Source organism: Semicossyphus pulcher, unplaced genomic scaffold (assembly GCF_022749685.1).
Source record: "Semicossyphus pulcher isolate SPU_LCO1_2020_fin unplaced genomic scaffold, fSemPul1.0.p SCAF_2, whole genome shotgun sequence".
NCBI lineage: Eukaryota > Metazoa > Chordata > Actinopteri > Labriformes > Labridae > Semicossyphus > Semicossyphus pulcher.
Genome location: NW_027211693.1, coordinates 27,469,276 through 27,488,076, shown reverse-complemented (window position 1 = coordinate 27,488,076; position 18,801 = coordinate 27,469,276). Strand labels below are relative to the sequence as shown.

The 18,801-nt window shown below is 43.1% G+C and overlaps 1 protein-coding gene across 1 annotated transcript; it reads left to right on the top strand.

Moving 5' to 3' along the window:
* Positions 1-2,519: 2,519 nt before the first annotated feature.
* tbx22 (T-box transcription factor 22) lies at positions 2,520-8,871 on the top strand. Its single transcript, XM_069670501.1, has 8 exons — positions 2,520-2,658; positions 3,099-3,318; positions 4,668-4,769; positions 4,864-5,038; positions 6,761-6,925; positions 7,870-7,934; positions 8,169-8,263; positions 8,333-8,871. The coding sequence occupies exons 1-8, from the start codon at positions 2,520-2,522 to the stop codon at positions 8,869-8,871; spliced, it is 1,500 nt and encodes a 499-aa protein (XP_069526602.1).
* The last annotated feature ends 9,930 nt before the right edge of the window (positions 8,872-18,801 follow it).

Below are 18,801 nucleotides of genomic sequence, written 5' to 3'. Positions count from 1 at the left end.
GTGTGGCTGGTCGTGATTACTCTTCGGGTACTAACCCTGCCTCACACACACACACACACACACACACGGTAAATGTCAAAGAAGAAATAACTTGTACTTAAAGTAAGAAAAATAATTGAATTTATAAAAGTCGCGTATTTAAAGAAAAAAGAAACTGAAACCAACTGAAAGTTACCTTCATGATTAATGTGTTGAACTTTAGCCTCAATAAGGCCCACCAAGGCAAACCAATTATTCACCAATAATCATTAATTAGGTCGCGGATCCGCAAATCAGCAGCATGCCAGCGAGCCTAAAGGGGCAAACTGATCGGAAAGCCTAATTGCAGCTGATCATCAAACTTCCGCATTAATGGAAACCTGAGGCCCGTGCTAAATTGGATTTGAGTCTCTTGTTTCCGCCAAGCGTGCGTATTGTGCTTAATAAGAGGAAACATGTGTGCCAAACATCCCCGAATGGGACAAATACAGATTTGCACTGGATCAGGATTCACAAAACAACGAGAAGCAGCTTCCTGTTGTGCTCAGCAGAGCCAGGCATCACTGTGCCATGCGCGCCCGTCACCACCGGGCTGACATCCCATAATCCCATGACGATGATTTATGATCTGACTGCTGAAGACAACATGAAAAATAAAACTACGCAGGCTATTTCTGACAGTTTTTGGAGGATTTTATTTCGCCATGAAGCAGCGGCAGTGCGCCTTTACGCGCACAAACACGCAGCGGTTATTTCTGTTTTTCACTTTCTCGTCCAGGCGCGTGTTTGGGATGCTCTTTTTGTAACAGCCTAGGAGGAAGACGACAAGTTGAGAAAGAATAAACATAAATCCATCTGCAGTCCTAAAACAGGTTCTGATGACAGAGAGCATGTGATTCCGGTTGGTCATAGTTCTCCATTTCCCGGCTGTTGTCAGAGATTTCCATCACCAACCAAACCAACCGTGCCGTAAACACAGCCCTCATTTGTTTTCTCCTCACAGCAATTATATCATGTGATTAAAAACATTTTAAATAGAGCCTTCGCTGACTTTTATTTGTGTAAAGCGGATCTATTTCATGTCGACCAGTAATGTAATAATCCCGAGCTGTCATTACGGTCCAGTTTTCCCCCTGTGCGCCGAACTTCATCTGATCTCCGCACTTATGAGAACCAGACCGGCGCACACCCTCACCGGGCACCGCAAAGAAAAAAAAATCCCACTTCTATGCCGGTGGGACGGGAGACAAGAGAGCGCTTTAAGGAAAGCCTTCAAATTAATATAGGAAATGTTAGCTTCAAAATGCAACGAGTTTCATGGAGATATTTTACCTTCCAGATGGCCTGAATTAAAAGACTTAAATATTTGTGCCTGCACTGCCCCGCCAGTGTTCTAAAGTGTTCTTTCTATTTATCTATCGGATGTCTAAATGGAAGGAAGCGACATGGAAAACACACGGGGCCATCAACAGGCGGCTTGGGCTCAAGAATTGAGAAAAAATGAGCTTCACGGATTTTAAGAGATTTTTTTATCAGAGACAAATCCTGCCTGTAGTTTTATGTCGTTTATCCAAGTAGCGTTATGAATTTGAAATCATTATTTTACATCCTGCTATACTATGCATTTAAATTCACTGAACGTGCATTAAAATATACAGTGTCATACACCTAAAAATACAAATAAAAATAGTTCTCACTTTGACCTGTTCTGCCTAAACTTTGCTCATCCTACAGTGGCACTGCGCGTAAAGACGCAGCTGCTGCTGGATGTCCTGGGTGCTCTAAGGCCGCAGAGAGCAAGCGAACACTGCAAAAAATAAATGTAATTTAATGAGACTCATTTATTTTCCTCAACAGCTTAAACCGCTAATGATTGGATTATTTAACTTGTTCTCATCAAAATAAACGGAATTAAATATCCCCAAAGAATTCAATTACACCTGCTGATGCTGAACATCTGCCTCATTTTGCATCGTTCCAAAGTGACTTTTCCAAAGGAAATAATCTGATTGCTTCAGAGGGAAAAGTTTGAATTTCACTTGTCAGGTTATAAATACAGTTTTTCTCATTTGTCTGAAGAAAATTGGATTTAAGTCCAGGACAAGTACTTGGCTAGATATTTTTTGCAGCGCGGGCCCATGTGGAGGAATGCCCGCTGCGCTCTTCCCTCCCTCTCTGTGACGCGCAGAGGGAAACCAGAGGAACAAACCCTCTGCGAGACAGAGAGGAAAGGGGAGACACTGAAACGGATAAAGAGGGAGAGAGGAAATATTGTAGTGGAGGGGGAGGCGTGCCAATAATCAAGGATTTTGGATGAAGGTGCGCGTCTTGGAGAACACATGGGAAGGCACTGGATCAATTACGCAGCGTCACGGAGCCGCCGCGAGACAAGAGGGGCTCCCTAAGGTGCTGCTGTTTCTGCTGCTGACTCGTCTGTCCCGTCCTTGTCCTGAATGAGCTCGGGCACCGAACCTTGTTCGGTACAAAGTCAGAGTTCAGACGAATTAACGACTCACAGAACGACGGGATCTCTCGCTAAGATGCAGGGTCTGAGCTCGCGGGCTCACGCGTTCTCGGTGGAAGCGCTGGTCGGGAAACCCTGCAAGAGGATGAAAGTGTCGGAGGGACACGAGTCAAGTTCAGCTGGAGACACCGGCAGCGATACGAGCATCTTTAGTGGTGAGGCAGAAAGGCTGCAGGATTTTCGAGAGCAAGTCATTGCTTACATATAAACGCATTTTACGCACAAGATGTAACAACCCCTTTCTTTTTATCAGACCTGAAATTGATCCTCTTATTATATTATAAAATGTAACCTGTTTCATCTATTTTATCTGTTGAAAAATGATTAAATTATTATTTTGAAAGGAGACATTTTTACAAGTATTCTTGATGTGATTTTGCAAAATCAACGAACTTTCTGCGGGGTCCTTTAAAGTTAGATTATTCAAACGTTATATCTACTGCTACTTCAAATCAAAAAGTTAAAGTTGCAGCTAATTTGTAAAGTATTCAGTAGAACAACTTTTTTCCCCCGCTGGCTCAGCGCCTCACTTATCCCAGTGTTTGCCCCTTTATAGGCCTAGGAGAATATCCAGTCAGCCAGATGAAGAAAACAGGTTTAACACCGAGGAGGACAGAGGACACTCCCTCTGACCCGGAGAGACAGACTGTCAGGTCATCGGCTGAGGAGTCTGACCACAGCGGAGAGGAGAACAAGCCGAAGGAGAGGGACTGCCGCGCGGACAGATCAGAGGTCCGCGTAGAGCTGCAGGGCTCCGAGCTGTGGAAGAGGTTTTACGAGATCGGCACCGAGATGATCATCACCAAAGCTGGCAGGTACAAAATGTGGAAGAGAAAGAAGAAAAGAACGATATTGATGTAACTGTAACAAAGAGAACTTACGCAGCTGCATCCATGGCCTTTAAGGGCCCTACCGTCCTTTAAATCCTACACATTTCAAGCGCCAAATCTGGAGCTGCCAGTAACTCACGGACAGGCTGTTAAATGGGGCTATTCGTGGAAAAACATATTTGGCCAACTTTGACAGACTTAAGTGTTTTAAATAAGACAAAATAAGATACCACGAAATATAAACGCCACGAGAAGAAGAACTGGGTTCTTTTTTCCTTAAAAAAAAATCTCGACACTTTCTCACTTATAAAACAAAAACAAAGCAGGCCCCAAATTCTGCAACCGGGCCACAAACAGGAACAACCTGGTCCTTGTTTTAAAGAGCCAAACATTCTTTCGTTAAAGTCCGTTATAATTACAGGTTAATTTCCGCGTTCCGGTGTCAGTTATAAATGAAGTATGGTTGAAGTGGTCATTATCAGCGATACCATGATATGATATTTACATGAACAGTTCTGCGGTGACAGGTGCGCGTTATCAGGTGTAAACCGGCTGCAGTTGATCTGAAGTCAGCAGCAGAGCAGAGTTTACTCTTTCCAAACAAATAGCTGAACTCGGGAGTTATCGGTTAATCAGTCAGGGTAATATTGGAACAGAAATTTCGGCCTTAAAATTGTATCATCTTTCCGTTATTATTCTTGAATTTAAAAAAACCCAGTGCGCATTAGATCCTCTGACGTACATTTACAAGTTTTGTTGAAAGTAAAAGAAAATTAGGAATTTATTAAATTTTGTCGAACTGAATTAAATTCTACTCTCCAGCCATTCCAGACATATTTTATATAATCATTCAATTACATACTAAAATCTTGTGACACAGAGAAATTCCTGGTCAGCTTGATTTTCTTTTTTTTCTTTTTGGTTCAGTTTAGAAGAATATCATCCGTTGTCTGATGGGAAGCCACGTGCGCAATCTTCCCTTTCTTCCAGAAATGAGTTATTGGGACATAACTACTTGCTGAAATCTTGGTTCCGTTTATTCAATTACGGGGAACACACGCTATAAATCTCGGCAGTGAAGATGCCCTCGTGGCCCCTTGAGGCCCCTGAACTTTCCTCTGAACTTGGCCGCTAAACGCAGGAAAGTTTCTGCCTCGAGTTGTTGTTCCTAAACTCTTTCTGGATGTGTTATGATGTCAAATCCATGCCGGCCAAAATGGTTTAAACAAGAAAAACGGTTTGAAAAAGGTTTAAATTACATTTAATTAAATAAAGGATAAAACATGAGCCATGCCAGTTTCTAATGAAATATCATCTCTCTCGCCTCTCGATAGGAGAATGTTTCCCTCTGTGCGCGTAAAAGTGCGCAATCTGGACCCGTGCCAGCAGTATTACATTGCAATGGACGTCATGCCCGTGGACTCAAAACGCTACAGGTGTGTGACTCTGTTTGTGTGAGCTTGTTGGTATTCAACTATTCAAACTCCTTATTTATGTACTCTTACTCACACCCGCACATATCGCCGGCAGGTATGTGTACCACAGCTCGCAGTGGATGGTGGCTGGAAACACGGATCACTCCTGCATCTCTCCCCGGCTCTACGTGCACCCGGACTCTCCGTGCGCAGGAGAGACGTGGATGCGTCAGGTCATCAGCTTTGACCGGGTCAAACTCACCAACAACGAGATGGACGACAAGGGTCATGTAGGTAACCGATCTGAGCATGCGCTGCTTCCTCTTTCTGTCTGCCGAGCGGATAAGTGGTTGTGACTGATAGATCTGTGCTGTGGACCTAAAGGTGATACATGACAGCGAAAATGCTGTGAGGTGTTTTTTAAATGTATCTTCTTTATTATTTTTTATTTAAAAATAACTCTTAGGGTTACTTTAATTTATTTTCAAGGTTTTACAGTAAAGAAGGAAATCAATGTTTTGGCACCACCCTGTCCTGCCATGTCTGGTCTTTCAGTGAAAAACTTGTAAAGGAGGGAAAGCCTCAGTGTCTTTTTTGGAATGTAGGAAGTGGAAATCCTTTTCAGATCCAGAACTTCCTGTAAAGGTTCAGTGAAGTACAGATGTGACAGATGTTGTGACCTTGGAGCCTGCAGGAGGCTTTTCGCTTGGTCCTCATGTTTATAAAATCACACTGGAATGATGTGTGTTTGGAGGATTCATAATTCTGGTCTACTGATAGATAAACGTGGTTCTCCAAAGCACGGTCGTAACCTGTGTTGTTGTCGTCAGTTTATCACCTTACATGGACTTTTTGAAACAGCTTTTTTACTCATTTGGCTTTTAAACATCTCTGAAAAAGTGTTTCTTTTATAAACTTGTTTGAAGCTGACTCATGAAGATGTGTGGCCTTTAATCTGTTTAGCTTCATGCATTTCAGAAACCTTATATTTCTCAAAATTATTCATTTAATATTCTATTTTACTTCTGATGGTAATTCACAAAATAGTTAACACGCAAAATGAGAATAATGGTTTAAAAAAAAAAACATAAAAGCGGCACTATAAGCAGCTAGATGTATTTTTGGTGAATCAGCTTTTATTTTTATGAACCTCTTTAAGAAATACTCAGCCCCCTCCAGCAAACATGATTGTTCGTTAAACATGTTATCCTATTTTGTTTCAGAGATTTCAAATAGAATTTGTAAAGTTCATGAAATGGTTAGTTAGGGTTACGTGTATGATACACTTATTGGATCATGTTTAATGCTCTGTGTTTATGTTAAAATCTATTTCAATTTTAACAATATCTGTAACAGCAATTATAGCACAAATGTACTTTTGTCATAGAGTAAAATATTAGTATATCATAGACTATGGTGCCTGTCGTGACATTGTTATAAAATTATATGTTGTTCTCTTCTTATGTTACCTTACTAAATAACCTACTGTAGCTGTGTAACTGAAATGGTTTACATGCTAAATAACATGAGTGGCCAATATTCTCATACGTAAAATGTTTTATGGTTATAATACATTTAAAAACTTTAAGTTTGAGCAACATCCGCACAAATACAGTTTCTTTTATCCTAATGAAAGCAGCAGCTGATTACTCAATTAGCAAATCAACCAAAATATATAACAGTGACTATTGGAGTCACTATTTGGAGTTCACAGAGTTAAATGTGGTTTAATTTTTTCAAACAATGTTTCTCAAATGACGGTTTGTCTCTTCTTCTTGTCTCTTTACCGTGAGGTGGATACTATTTGGTTTTGGACAATGGAAGTAATGTGATGAGTTTTCAGAAATTCAGATATTTTTTTATTTTTAAAATGATTGATTGGTATATAAATTAATTAATTGATAATGAACTTACACTTTACTTTAGACTTTACTTTTGTCTCTGCAGTCAACAATATAACTAAGGCTCAAGTTATATTAGATTTATACATTTCCTTTTCATCTCCACTCCAGATCATTCTTCAGTCGATGCATAAATACAAACCGCGCGTGCACATCATCCGGCACGACCCCCGGCTGGACTTGTCACAGATCCAGTCTCTGCCTGCTGAAGGAGTGCACAGCTTCTGCTTCCCAGAGACCGAGTTCACCACCGTCACGGCCTATCAGAATCAGCAGGTAACGCTCGCTCAGGCCGGCCTGTACTGTACATCAGTACAGTACTTTGTAACATAATCACAAACAGACAGGGTTTGGAAAATACTGCATTTTATGAAACACGTGTTCAACATGTTTGGTCATTTGTGTTCTTAAACAACTTATTTTTTGTTTGCTAATAAAGACACTGTAGATTTCTGCTACATATCTGATTACATTTGTTTATATCCTGCAATCTTATGTGGCAGAAATATTAAGGACGCAAACTTTGAGTCTTTTCAACGGTCGTGCACACAGTCAGGGTTGTAGCTCATAATGGATTCTGTACAGAGGCCAAAGGGCCCCTTTCTGCATCCACAGATACTCAGTCTTAAATCTTTGTGGGCCCTCCTCACATCAGGGCCCTGTGACCTCAGTCCTCTGCTAGCCCTCCATCTGACACTGCTGCACACAGTCATAGCCCTCAGTCATCCAATCAACAGTTAAAAATGCTGTAATGTGAACATGAAGAAGGTGATGAGGCCCTGCTTGCTGGTCTCCACAAAATCATAAATTGCAGTGTCCTGATTTTCTGCCGGCCAGTTGCTCTGAGCATGTGTGTGTGTATCTGACCCCACTGTTGGCTCCTGTTCCTCCAGTTACAGAGCTGTCCGCGGGGACTGCCAGCTCTTTTCATCAGGGCTTCTTTTACGATCAGAGAACGTATTATTACAGAAACTCAGTAACGAGCTGTGACTGAGAACCGCTGGAGTCCGCAGCCTATTAAAGCCCCAAATAAAACTGCACGACCTCCAAGAACCCTGTTTGACATGGCTGACTGCCCCGGGTGCTGCTGGGAGATGCAGTCCCAGAGGGAGAGCTCTGTCGCTCTCCCTGCTGTTGTAAAGCTGAGCTCATTGTTAGCTTACACGTCAGCGGTTGACACGTCCACTCTAACCCGTGTCTGTCTCTCTTTTCTGGGAAAGATCACAAAACTAAAGATCGACAGGAACCCGTTCGCCAAAGGCTTCAGGGATCCAGGAAGGAACAGGTACAGAGACCTCAGCGAACATCCACACTTGTTACAGCTCAGAAAGAAATCCAGAAAGGGACCCAAGAGGGATTTAAGGTTCAGCCACTGACATATGACACCACATAAAACCTTCAAATGAAGTTGAAGAGAGTAGTGCAGAATTTCACACCTCTCACAACCACTTCTTAAATACCTGGGATAACATTTTTCAGTGTTTTTACAGTATGAGTGTGTGTGTGTTTGTGTGTGTAGGGGGGTGTTGGATGGCTTGTTGGAGTCGTATCCCTGGAGAGGCCCCCTCAGCTTGGACTTTAAACCGTTCAGCATACAGCTCCAAGGTACTGTGCGTCAATACGTCTCTCCACCGAGCGGTTTAGTTTTAGAGATTCAAGGTTCTGATTTTGTGTTTTCGACAGGGTCGGGGTCGTCGCCCGGCAGCATGAAGAGTCTCCTCCCTCTCTCCTCCTCTGCATCCCTTCATCCCTTCTCCGTCTCAGGGCTCTCCTGTCAGGACGCCGCCCTCCACACCCTCGCCCTGCCGCTCTACAGCAAGGCCTCCGCCACCTCACCCGCCTCCCCGCTGCCCAGCAGAGCCTTCTCCTCCCTGGGAGCAGACAGACTGAGAGGCCTCCCCCCGCTGTCTCCGCTGACAGACCTGCCGCTTCTCTCGGCGCTGCAGGCGAAGAAACCTCCCCACTGCAGGGACCCGTGTCTTCACGTCTCTCCGGGGGGCTCCCACTGCCTCTTCCCCCTCCACAGCCCCCTCGGCCCTCAGGGGCCGTCTCTACTCCCTCATCTCTCTGACACTGCGGGCCCCTACTGTCTTTACCGCTACAGCTTCCCCCTGAGCCCCCAACTCACTGCTATTTCCCGGCACGCCAAACTAGCTGAGGACACCACAGACTGTCTGCTGCGCCAGTCTCCGTGGCACCCGACCACCAACCACTGCCTCTGACAGCTGGACCGCACTTTCAGGCTCCGGCCCATTGAGTGTAACAAGCCAAAGCTTATTGCAACAAAACATTTGAGCAAACCTCAAAGGAGCAATAAAGACAGAGCTGTGCCAGTGGGGGATGTTTAGTATTTAAAAATGGTTTTATACACTGTGTTGGATTTCCCAGCACTAAAACAGATCCTGAAGCAGATCATGTGCTGCTTCTCTTCACGGTGCATGCTCACATAGAGCCAACAATGGAGCGGACAGAGATGTAGACAGGATGTAACATTTTTATTTGGGACAGAAAGTTTCTTTGCCGCGGGGCAGAGCCTCTTTTCAGCCTTACTTCAAATGCTGTAATGGTTTACCAAAGAGCATCAGCAAAAGGACCTGCGTAATATAAACATTAATGAACATGAGAGTGACTGTTTGACTGACCATAAGGACCCATTAAAGTATTTTTCATACTTTTTATTCAGATCACACCATTATTCTTTCTGTGCTTAAACAAAGTGCAAGGAAACATCTTTTCTGTGTTTGTGTTCACATACATTTTGCAGCATATTTCAAAGTAAAACAGGAACGAGCATGTGCTAATGTGCAACAGGAGGAAGTTTCGCACAAGACGTGATGCAAACGACAGGAGAGACATTCTGTTGTAATTATTATGTTAAACAATCGCATGTTTTGTGTTTTTGAGCTCGATACAGAATCTCAGTCGTCTTGGCCGTCCCTAACTAATAACATGAGCTCATCAGGACTCTCTGTGATTTTAGGAGAAGATCAACAGCTGCCAGGATTCAGTCAGTTTCCATTCCTGTACTTTATTAGCAATAACAGCACTAATCAGAGACGCATGGGGGTGAAAGGGTTGTTTCATGCTGGCCTTTAGAAGGCAGGTCTGCAGCATGATTTTTCTTTGCCCTCTGCAAAGCGCTCGAGCAGCCGTGCCATCATCATTATAGTCATTGTTGTAACATTGTTCCAGGATCAACAGTAAATCAATACTGCTGTGTGAAGCCTGGACTTTGGGAGGCATGTGGAAGGCCTTCAGAGAAGTGAACTCTTGTGTGCCGAGTGAAAACCTCTAACCGCTGCGGGCCAACATAATGCTGTGTTTTTTTGTCCATACCAGAGAGGGCACGCCCGTTTACCCGCTGATGTGATAATTCCTGCCTTCAGCTCAGACTCAAAGCCCGCACCATCCCCTCCCTCTCTCTCTCTCTCTCTCTCTCTCTCTCTCTCTGCAGAGCGAGGAACAGTGGTTTAGGCAAAGCGGGGGAAATGGCCTGTTTCCCGACAAACGGTCGTAACCAAACAGCAATTTAGTTGTCATGGCCAAGCATGGCAGTGAGCTAATGCGCGCTGGACGTGGAAATAGCAGGAAGGAGTTAATTGAAGAACTCAGGCAGGGGATGGCCCCGGCTTCAGCGCGCGGTCAGGTGCGCTGCTATCAAACAGCCTGCCCTTTGTCTGCACACAGACGTAATCTGGGCTGGTTATTTGATACTGTCTGTCATTTCCATGTTTGGCTTTGAAGGACAATCATTTTAAACTCCCAACTAACTCTGATCTTTCAATTAGACAAATTGCTTTCATACCAGGAGAGCTGAACTCTGCACCTGCCACCCTGCAGCAGAGGCACACAGAGACACACAGTGAGACACAAGCACCTGTCCTTATTGGTGTCTAAATACTACAGTATGTGTTTAACTGCAACAGTAAATTATTTATTTGGAAGATTAAAGGCTTTTTTAGAAAAATGAATAGTTTGACATTTTGGGAAATACTTTTTTTGCTTTGAGAGTAAGACTGTGTCTGTACACTGAATATGAAGCTATCGCTAGCAGCTGGTTAGCTTCATTTAGCATAGTGACTGGAAACAAGCAAACTAGCCCAGCTGTGTCTTTATAGGTTACAAAATGCAGCTACCACCTGGAAAGCTTAGAGTAACTTAGAGGAGCAGTTGCCCCTGTAAAAGCCACTGTCAGTCAAAGCTGGTGTTCTCTGTAATCGGTAGAAGCAATAATATTTGAAATTGAATTTAAATACAGCTTGTGGTTTCGCCTATTCTACATTCCTACAACCCCCAGCGTGCATTGCGCCCCTCCCTCTAAAAGGAACGGCCCAGCGAAAGACGCTGGAGTGAAATACTACTGTTTTTGCTGCAGGTAATGGCTCAGAGCGGTACAGAACCCGACATACACAAGAATATGCTGGGGGATCGTCTAAAAAATCTTTAGGTCTGCAGTCTACATTTCAAACTGATGATTTTGAAGGAGACATGACAGGAGACATCGGAGGCGGGCGTCCTAGATTGAGGAAGTGTACTTTAGCGAGCTCCCTAGTCTCCGCCAGATGACGCGTTTTACGTAGCCTGGCGGAGGTTTTCCAGGGCCCACTGGAGAAGCAGATAGCGTCCTCCAAAGGCACAGAGAGAAACTACATTTTGATTCTACCATAATGGCATAAGCTCCCCATAAAAGCAATGATAGGACTGAGGTTGAAAATAGGCGAACTGGCCCTTTAAAATGCACATTTGTTCAATTGTTTAAACATGTACAAATAACAGCTTGTGGCCTTTTCCTTGGTATGTGTCGGGCTACTTTTTGCTTCTGTACACTTTGGTTTTTCTACAGGTTTACCAAGCAAGATATAACGTGTTAATAAGTAAGCTCCAGATAAGCTGTCGGGTGGTTAAAAGTTTTGTTGGACAGAGCCAGGCTAGCTGTTTCCCCTGTTTCCAGTTTTTATGATAAGCTAAACAAACTAGCTGCTTTCTGTGGCCTCATATTTAGCATACGAACATCAGATTATCTCTCTTTTTATAAAATGTATTTACCAGTGTTAATTCCTTTCAATTAAAAATAGTGCTCTGTAAAGTCTGCAAAAACTTACACGTATAGCTATAGCCTGTAAGTTAATGCATATCTTTAACATTTTGACCTCATACGGATCTTTCTCGTCTCATCAAACTTGAATCTTATTTAAAAACTTGTTAAAGCCAAAGTTGATTAAAAAGCAGCATTGAGTCGGAGCCTTTTATCAGTCTGTCGATGATTAACCTCGCTGTCTGTCCCCCACATTGTTAATTTGCGTGACAATCTGTCAGCATAATCCTCCTGAAGGTGGTGGCTGAGATAACATGGAAACTGTGCTGATTCTACTCTGTAAAAACACGAGGAGGGAAGTTTCGGGGCCGATCCGGTGTGATTGACGGGCAGTAAAGGGAGAGAAATTTGACCCTGAAGTCATTTGTTTCCAATCATGTGAAATGGCATCCTGAAACGGGAGAGAGGCTCGGCAGAGAGTCGGGACGTGTAAATATACTCTGCCTTCATTAGATTAACGCACACACACACACACACACACACACGTCAGCTATCTCCTCATAATAGTTGTAATACACTCGATCACACACACATACTACACACAGCACCTTTGACCAGCCTCCTTCATGCCCTCCAGCCTCGCTCGTATTTGGCTCCGCGAGCCTCTTGTGAAGGTTTATACTGGATTCTATTTTCTCTGCAAACTCAATAAAAGCTGGTTATTTATCAGGTCAGATTATAGGACGTGACTGAGCGCAGCTGTAAAGTTAAAAGTGAAACCAGCTGTGGCTGAAATTAAATTACTCTGAGTTATAATGTGAAAAGCAAGGGCAGTTTTACAGCTATTAAGCGCCCTTCTGCTGCCCTATCAAGCAGGCACGCTGCTTACTCAAACTACCTTATTATCTTAGCTTATCTTTTATCTCAAACACATCACTGCTGCCGAGGACTTCAACGAGTCATTTCTGAATAAAAGACTCTGAGATCCTCCTCTGTTGTGATCTTGGAGCATTATATCACAAGTGTGCTGACATGCTTTGTGTGTGTGTGTTATGCATGCTACTTGCGGTACGGTCACAAGTGTGTGTGGACACGGGTCACAGGGGCATCGCATAGGCATGTGCTCCCTGACAGGCCCCTGTCTTACAGGAGCAGAGGTTACATGAGTGGAGGACAAAGTGCTTTAACATGTGGCCTGGCACCTGGCCTGCACGTCTGTGTGTGTGTGTGTGTGTGTGTGTGTTGGGGTTTCCTCAGAGGGGTCCACTCAGGAGTCACACTCATGCCTTTGCAGAGAAAGTGTTAATGACGAGCAGGTCTCACACTTTCCCTCATACCTCACCTCCTATCTGCACCTTTGCTGCCTCATTTCAGTGACAAACACTCAGAGATGCTGCGTGTTCATTTATACCAGACAAAGTGAGTTGTGTAAGAGATTCAAAAGGAAGCACAGCGGGGCTAAACTTGTACCGTTACACAATCAATGCATTTAAGAGTGTATTGAGTGGTGTGTATGTCCCAGCTAGCAGGGAACGTCCCCATAACATCAGCTAACATTACCGACAAGTTCTAATTACGTTTGAAAGAAAATGTTTTAATCTAATATTCAAAGAACGTTTTAAGGATGTTTATCATTTCAAATAAAGTTCTTGTAACGTCAAAACTAAGACAAACGTTTTAGATGCAACACTCTGAAGATGTTTTCAGGATGTTATTGAGGCCTGAGATGTCAGAACGCCTTTTATAAAACATTTGCTCAATGTTACATAAAAACAAAGGTAGAACATGCTCACTGCAACATGCTGAGGATCTTTTCAGGATGTTAGTACGGCCTGAACTATCAGAACGTGATTTATAAAACCTTCCTGAAATGTGATTTGAACATTCTCACTGCAACTTTCTGAACATGTTTTCAGAGAACGTTCTCCTGCTATTAAAAGGAACATTCTGGGAACCAAAAACTTCCCGCTCGAAACATTCTCAGAACAAAAGATTTCCAGCTGGTACAGGCTTTTCTGTCACTGCCCAGTGAACATGGGCACAGACCCTTGTTTTTTGAGCTCATTGCATTGTTATATTATCAACTGGCTTTTTAAACTATATTGAGGATTAAATAGAAGAATTTTCAATCCACAAAGGAAAACTTTGAGTCACCAAGTTAAAAAAAACAATGTAATGTTTTGATGATTTAAATACTTTTCAAATTAAAATACAGGTGCTGCCACAGGTGCAGGTACTTCAACTTAAATTACATTATCAGTGTAGGCTATCAGTGGAGTGTTTCTGGTTGTGGTATCATTAGCTTTACTCTAGTAAATGATCAGAATACTGAAGCTAGATACAGCTTTAGTTTTACTCTAAGATGACCCAACATTAGCTCCGTGTGGACCACCTGCAGTAAATACATATATCTATAGAAAGACTAGATGATACATGTTAATGAGGCCATTGTAGCTGCATTCTTTTTTTGAAGAGGACACTTTTGCTGATTGCTTTTGCAACAGTAAATATTAGTTAATAACAGTTTACGATGGTCTTTATTGAAAAACTTGAACCCTTCCTTGTTCAGTCGACCCTTTCTTCATCACAGAGCTGTGTGTGTTTCGGTGCAGGGCGGCTGGAGCAGGGCTGTCAGCACTCAGCTCATGACCAACAAACACAACGCACACTCTGACCCTGGCTGTCCATCACACTACCAACCCCCCCCCCTCCTTAAAGAGTGTGTGTTTGCTAATTCCTTTCCTCCTGTGTGATGGACCTGAGGAGGATTCTACAGGTGCACGTGTGTGTGTGAGAGAGAAAGAGAATACATATAAAGAGAAAGGCGCTCTGTGGTAATGGTTTTATTTAATATGGAGCTATAAATCACCTTTATGGAACAAGAGATGTGAGATATTCTTTTTCTCTTTTCCCCTATCTCTGACAGAGGGATGGATCGCTCTTACCTCTTTTTGCTTCCTGTGTATGACAGGTTATCACTCCTGGGAGCGATACAGCACAGAGAGGGCAGAATACGGAAAGAGATGGAGAGGGATTGAGTGAAAATTATGCTCCGTGGTTGATGTATCAGGTGGCCGATGAGGGGCTGGGGTGAGGGTAAGAGTGGAGAGAAGAAGAGTGATTTAACGCCGGCCTGTACTCCCCTCTCCTCTTATCCCTGCCCTGCTTCTTTCATGTCTCAACCCAGGGTCGACCCGCCTGCTGCCCCAGATGGTGCTGTCTGTCTGGGCTGCCCTCTACAGGATGTGCCCCCCTCACCACCACAACTACAGACCTATACTCGCTTAATTGATTTCAGGGGGGAAGGCCCTCTTTCTCTTCTGTTTCACACACACACACACACACACACACACACACACATACACACACACCTTGCCAAAAGTTAGTGCACACACACATACACGCGGCTGGCGCTGTGTGCTGTCAACGCTAATTCAATTTGAGACGCGGGAGTGTGACTAACAGCAGGCCTGCAGAGTGTTTTACCATATGCACCACACACACACACGCACACACACACACGCTCCAAACAGTGGTATCCACTGGTATTATAATAACGTGATCCAGAGGTATTAATAGATCTCCTCTTTTCGTGTTTCTCTCATTATCAGATCATTGTCATCCTGTTAACAACTACAGTAACACCTTATTAACCCCGTCAACCTCACTGCTTTACCCAGACTCAGTCTACACCAGCAGCTAAGTGAGGCACACTGTAGTGACAGCATGTTACAGCATGTTACATCTAAACATCAAGATAGAAAATACAACCATGATTGATTCAGCTTTTATACATTTCATTTTGAGATTCTGTGGACGTGATTGTTTTGAAAGAGAGCACATAATCAGAAATAAAATGCAGAAACATAACATGCATAAACTGAGTTACTGGGGCGGCTGTGGCTCAGTGGTTTTGGTGGTTGCATCCCTGATCCACTGCTACAGTCACATGTCGAAGTGTCCTTGGGCAAGACACTGAACCTCAAATTGCTCCCAAAGGCATAGCCATCAGGTATGAATGCCTATAGATCCTGGTTGGAAATAACACTTAGGCCTTTGCTATCAGTGTGTGAATGTGTGTGACATGTAGTGTAAAAGCGCTTTGAGTGGTTGGAAGATTAGAAAAGCGCTGCGTAAGTACAGCACATTTACCATTTTTCGGTGATAGAGTCGGTCGTCATTCAATCGGAAGGTCGGAGGTTTGATCCCCAGCTCCCTCAGGCTACATGTCAAAGTGTTCTTGGGCAAGACACTGAACCCCAAATTGCTCCCGGTGGCATAACCAACGGGTATGAATGTGATAACAGATTGACAGTTGGGCACTTTAGGTAGCAGCCTCTGCCATCAGTGTGTGAATGGGTGAATGTGATATATAATGTAAAAGCAGCTTTAAGTGGTCGCAAAGACTAGAAAAGCGCTAAAGAAGTACAGTCCATTTGGCGTGGAAACATGACACCTTCATAATCATGACATGACACCTGTCATGAACACAAATGAGTCTTTATGAATGTTCATGACTGTTGTCATTAAGTGTCATTCGGTCAATTATGTCATGTTGTACATGTGACATGTAGTGTAAAAGCAGCTTTGAGTGGTCGCAAAGACTGGAAAAGCGCTAAAGAAGTACAGTCCATTTACCATTTACCATTTTTGGCTGACCACCAGGGTCAGCCCTGCAAACGGGTCTGTATGTGACTGACTGAGTGACTGAGTGACTGAGTGACGGTACTTTCACAGCCACAGAGAGAGAGTGTAGCGACATCGCAATGGCGGATCATGGAGCATATTGGACCTCCACCTCACCTACGTCCACAGCGCACACCTGCTTTCAAACACGTTGTCCTCATAAGGACAGTCCTTGTAACACATTGCCCACAAAAGCGCACATTGACCTGATGCGGTCAGCCACATACTAAGTTTAGACTTCGTCTTGTTACTGTACAGTCTGTAGCACAGAGCTGCTTTGAGCTCTGCTAACATATAACAAAGACAATGTGTTAATCACTAAGTTAAAATCAAGTTCATTATTTTAGCAGGGTTAAGTATTTTTTATCTATATAATGGTACTAGATTTACCTCTGAGGAATCACCAAAGGCATTACAGTTCAACCCCGGCTAACTCTCAGTACCATGCAGTACGGTCTGAAACAAATCTCATGACAAACCGTCCATGACCTCTTTTTAGCCGCATGGCTAGCTTAGCTTAAAGAGCCTACCAGTGAACCAAAGGCCTGATGTGTTTTTTGTGTTTTACAGGAACATACGGGTTAAATACAAACACTAATTTGGCCTGAGGCAACAGTCGCCTCTGGGAAGTGGTGAACTGAAATGTAACAATGAAGTGTAGCACACATTTGATGCTGCATTCATGTGTGTTTAAAAGACTGGCAGACGGCCTCAGTAAAGGGTAAAAGATAAGGGCTGCAGGTCCATGTTCACGGGTTGTTTGGCTGTAAGAGATCTGGGTGGGTTATGGGGTGAGGTGAAATCTTAATGGAGCGTGCTCTGCAGAGCAGGGATGGATAGGGCCAGCTGTATCGGCGCGTGTGTGTATGTGTGTGTGCATGAGACAGTAAAACTGATTAAAAGCAGCGTTAACACATCTGACAGGAAGCGACGGTCAGGAGGTGAGTGGAAACTGGGGAAAGCCTCGGGCTGGAACGATTAGACACACACTTATCAGCAGCAGCAACAGCAGATGGAGGCTGGGGAAAGCCCTGGGCAGCAGCGATTGGTCACACATGCCCATCGATATCCGAGTAGAACCAATCAGCTCGGCTTCCTGTGTTTGACCTGACCCTTCACACACAGTAATAGAATATTTAGAACGGGAGAAAAGAAGACAAGGGGAGGAAAAGGTGAAAAAAGAGCCTGTGCTACCTCACTGAACGAAACTCGCCTCAACTACAAGTCGAGTCTCTTTATTGTTTTTACTCACACCTGATGATGTTGTAAAAAGGGCCAGTCCACGAAGACGATCAACAACAAAAAGAAGCAATATACAATAATATATGGATGCAATTATTATTCCAGGAAACTGAAGCCGTTTACATTTAATATGAATCTGCAGCGTCAAGACTTGAAGTTGACTTGAAGTTCATATAAGGACATCTGGACACAACACATTTTGCAGGTGTGTAACTTTTCTAGTTTCAATGGAGGCGTCGTGCATTGTACTAATTATAGAGAAAATTAAAGGTACAAATTCTAGAGAGCAGCAGAAATCTACAAAGCTCAATTTAAACACATGCAGTGTTACTAGAACTCATGATGACATCTTTAGATGTCTTAATCTGTAAACAAAACACAGAACAAGATATGCTCTCTGCTATAAATCTGACAAATAAAAGCAAATCATCTGTCAGGAGCTGGAACCAGAAATGTTTATCTAAAGTTTTTAATTCAGTTTTATTTATGAAACAATAAATAAATTGCTAAACCAGTTTCCATTGGCCTTTCTGTAAATTGGATATATTATTTTACCTCTACAGTAAATGTTCATTAATTATTGGAAACATTATCAATGGCATACTGTATGCTCAATTGTGTGTCTGCCCGTAGCTGACTTGTGCTCTGACTAAAAGACCCTCTGAGTCAGTGGTTGGGGTTTGCGAAATAATTAAAATAAATGTATAATAAATTATAAAATTGTGCTGTATCATTATAAACTGCACGTCTACAGACGAGGACGATTTGGGCCAATGAAACAAGCATAATGTGTCCATTACTCCCGCCCACATGAGCGTTGGACCAATAGAAACTGACATGATAGTGACACATCAAGTCAATCTGTCATGAATCACTCAGCTCAATCAGCTCAGAACGAACCGTACCTGCGGCTGTCTTGCTGCTGGTAATTTTCTGAAAGCTTTTAAGATCAAGCTGTTAAACTGAGTCAACAAGCAGTTTGAATAAAATGAGCCTCTGTTTTAAAATATAGAAGTGGTATCAACATGTTTTTCTGTTTATCACTATGAAACAGGTCTGAAGTATTTAGGTTAAGTTTTACAATACAAATAGTTCCAATGGCATCTAAGAGTGTAAATGTTAGTGAGCATATGCTTAATCTGTGTTGTGATTATGAGGGGCTCCTTGGAGGATGTTCTCCCCTGTAAGG

Coding starts and splice junctions, on each gene's coding strand:
- tbx22 (XM_069670501.1), top strand. CDS start 2,520: ATGCAGGGTCTGAGCTCGCGGGCTCACGCGTTCTCGGTGGAAGCGCTG. Junction 3,319..4,667: donor ATCATCACCAAAGCTGGCAG/GTACAAAATGTG, acceptor GCCTCTCGATAG/GAGAATGTTTCCCTCTGTGC. Junction 5,039..6,760: donor AGATGGACGACAAGGGTCAT/GTAGGTAACCGA, acceptor TCTCCACTCCAG/ATCATTCTTCAGTCGATGCA.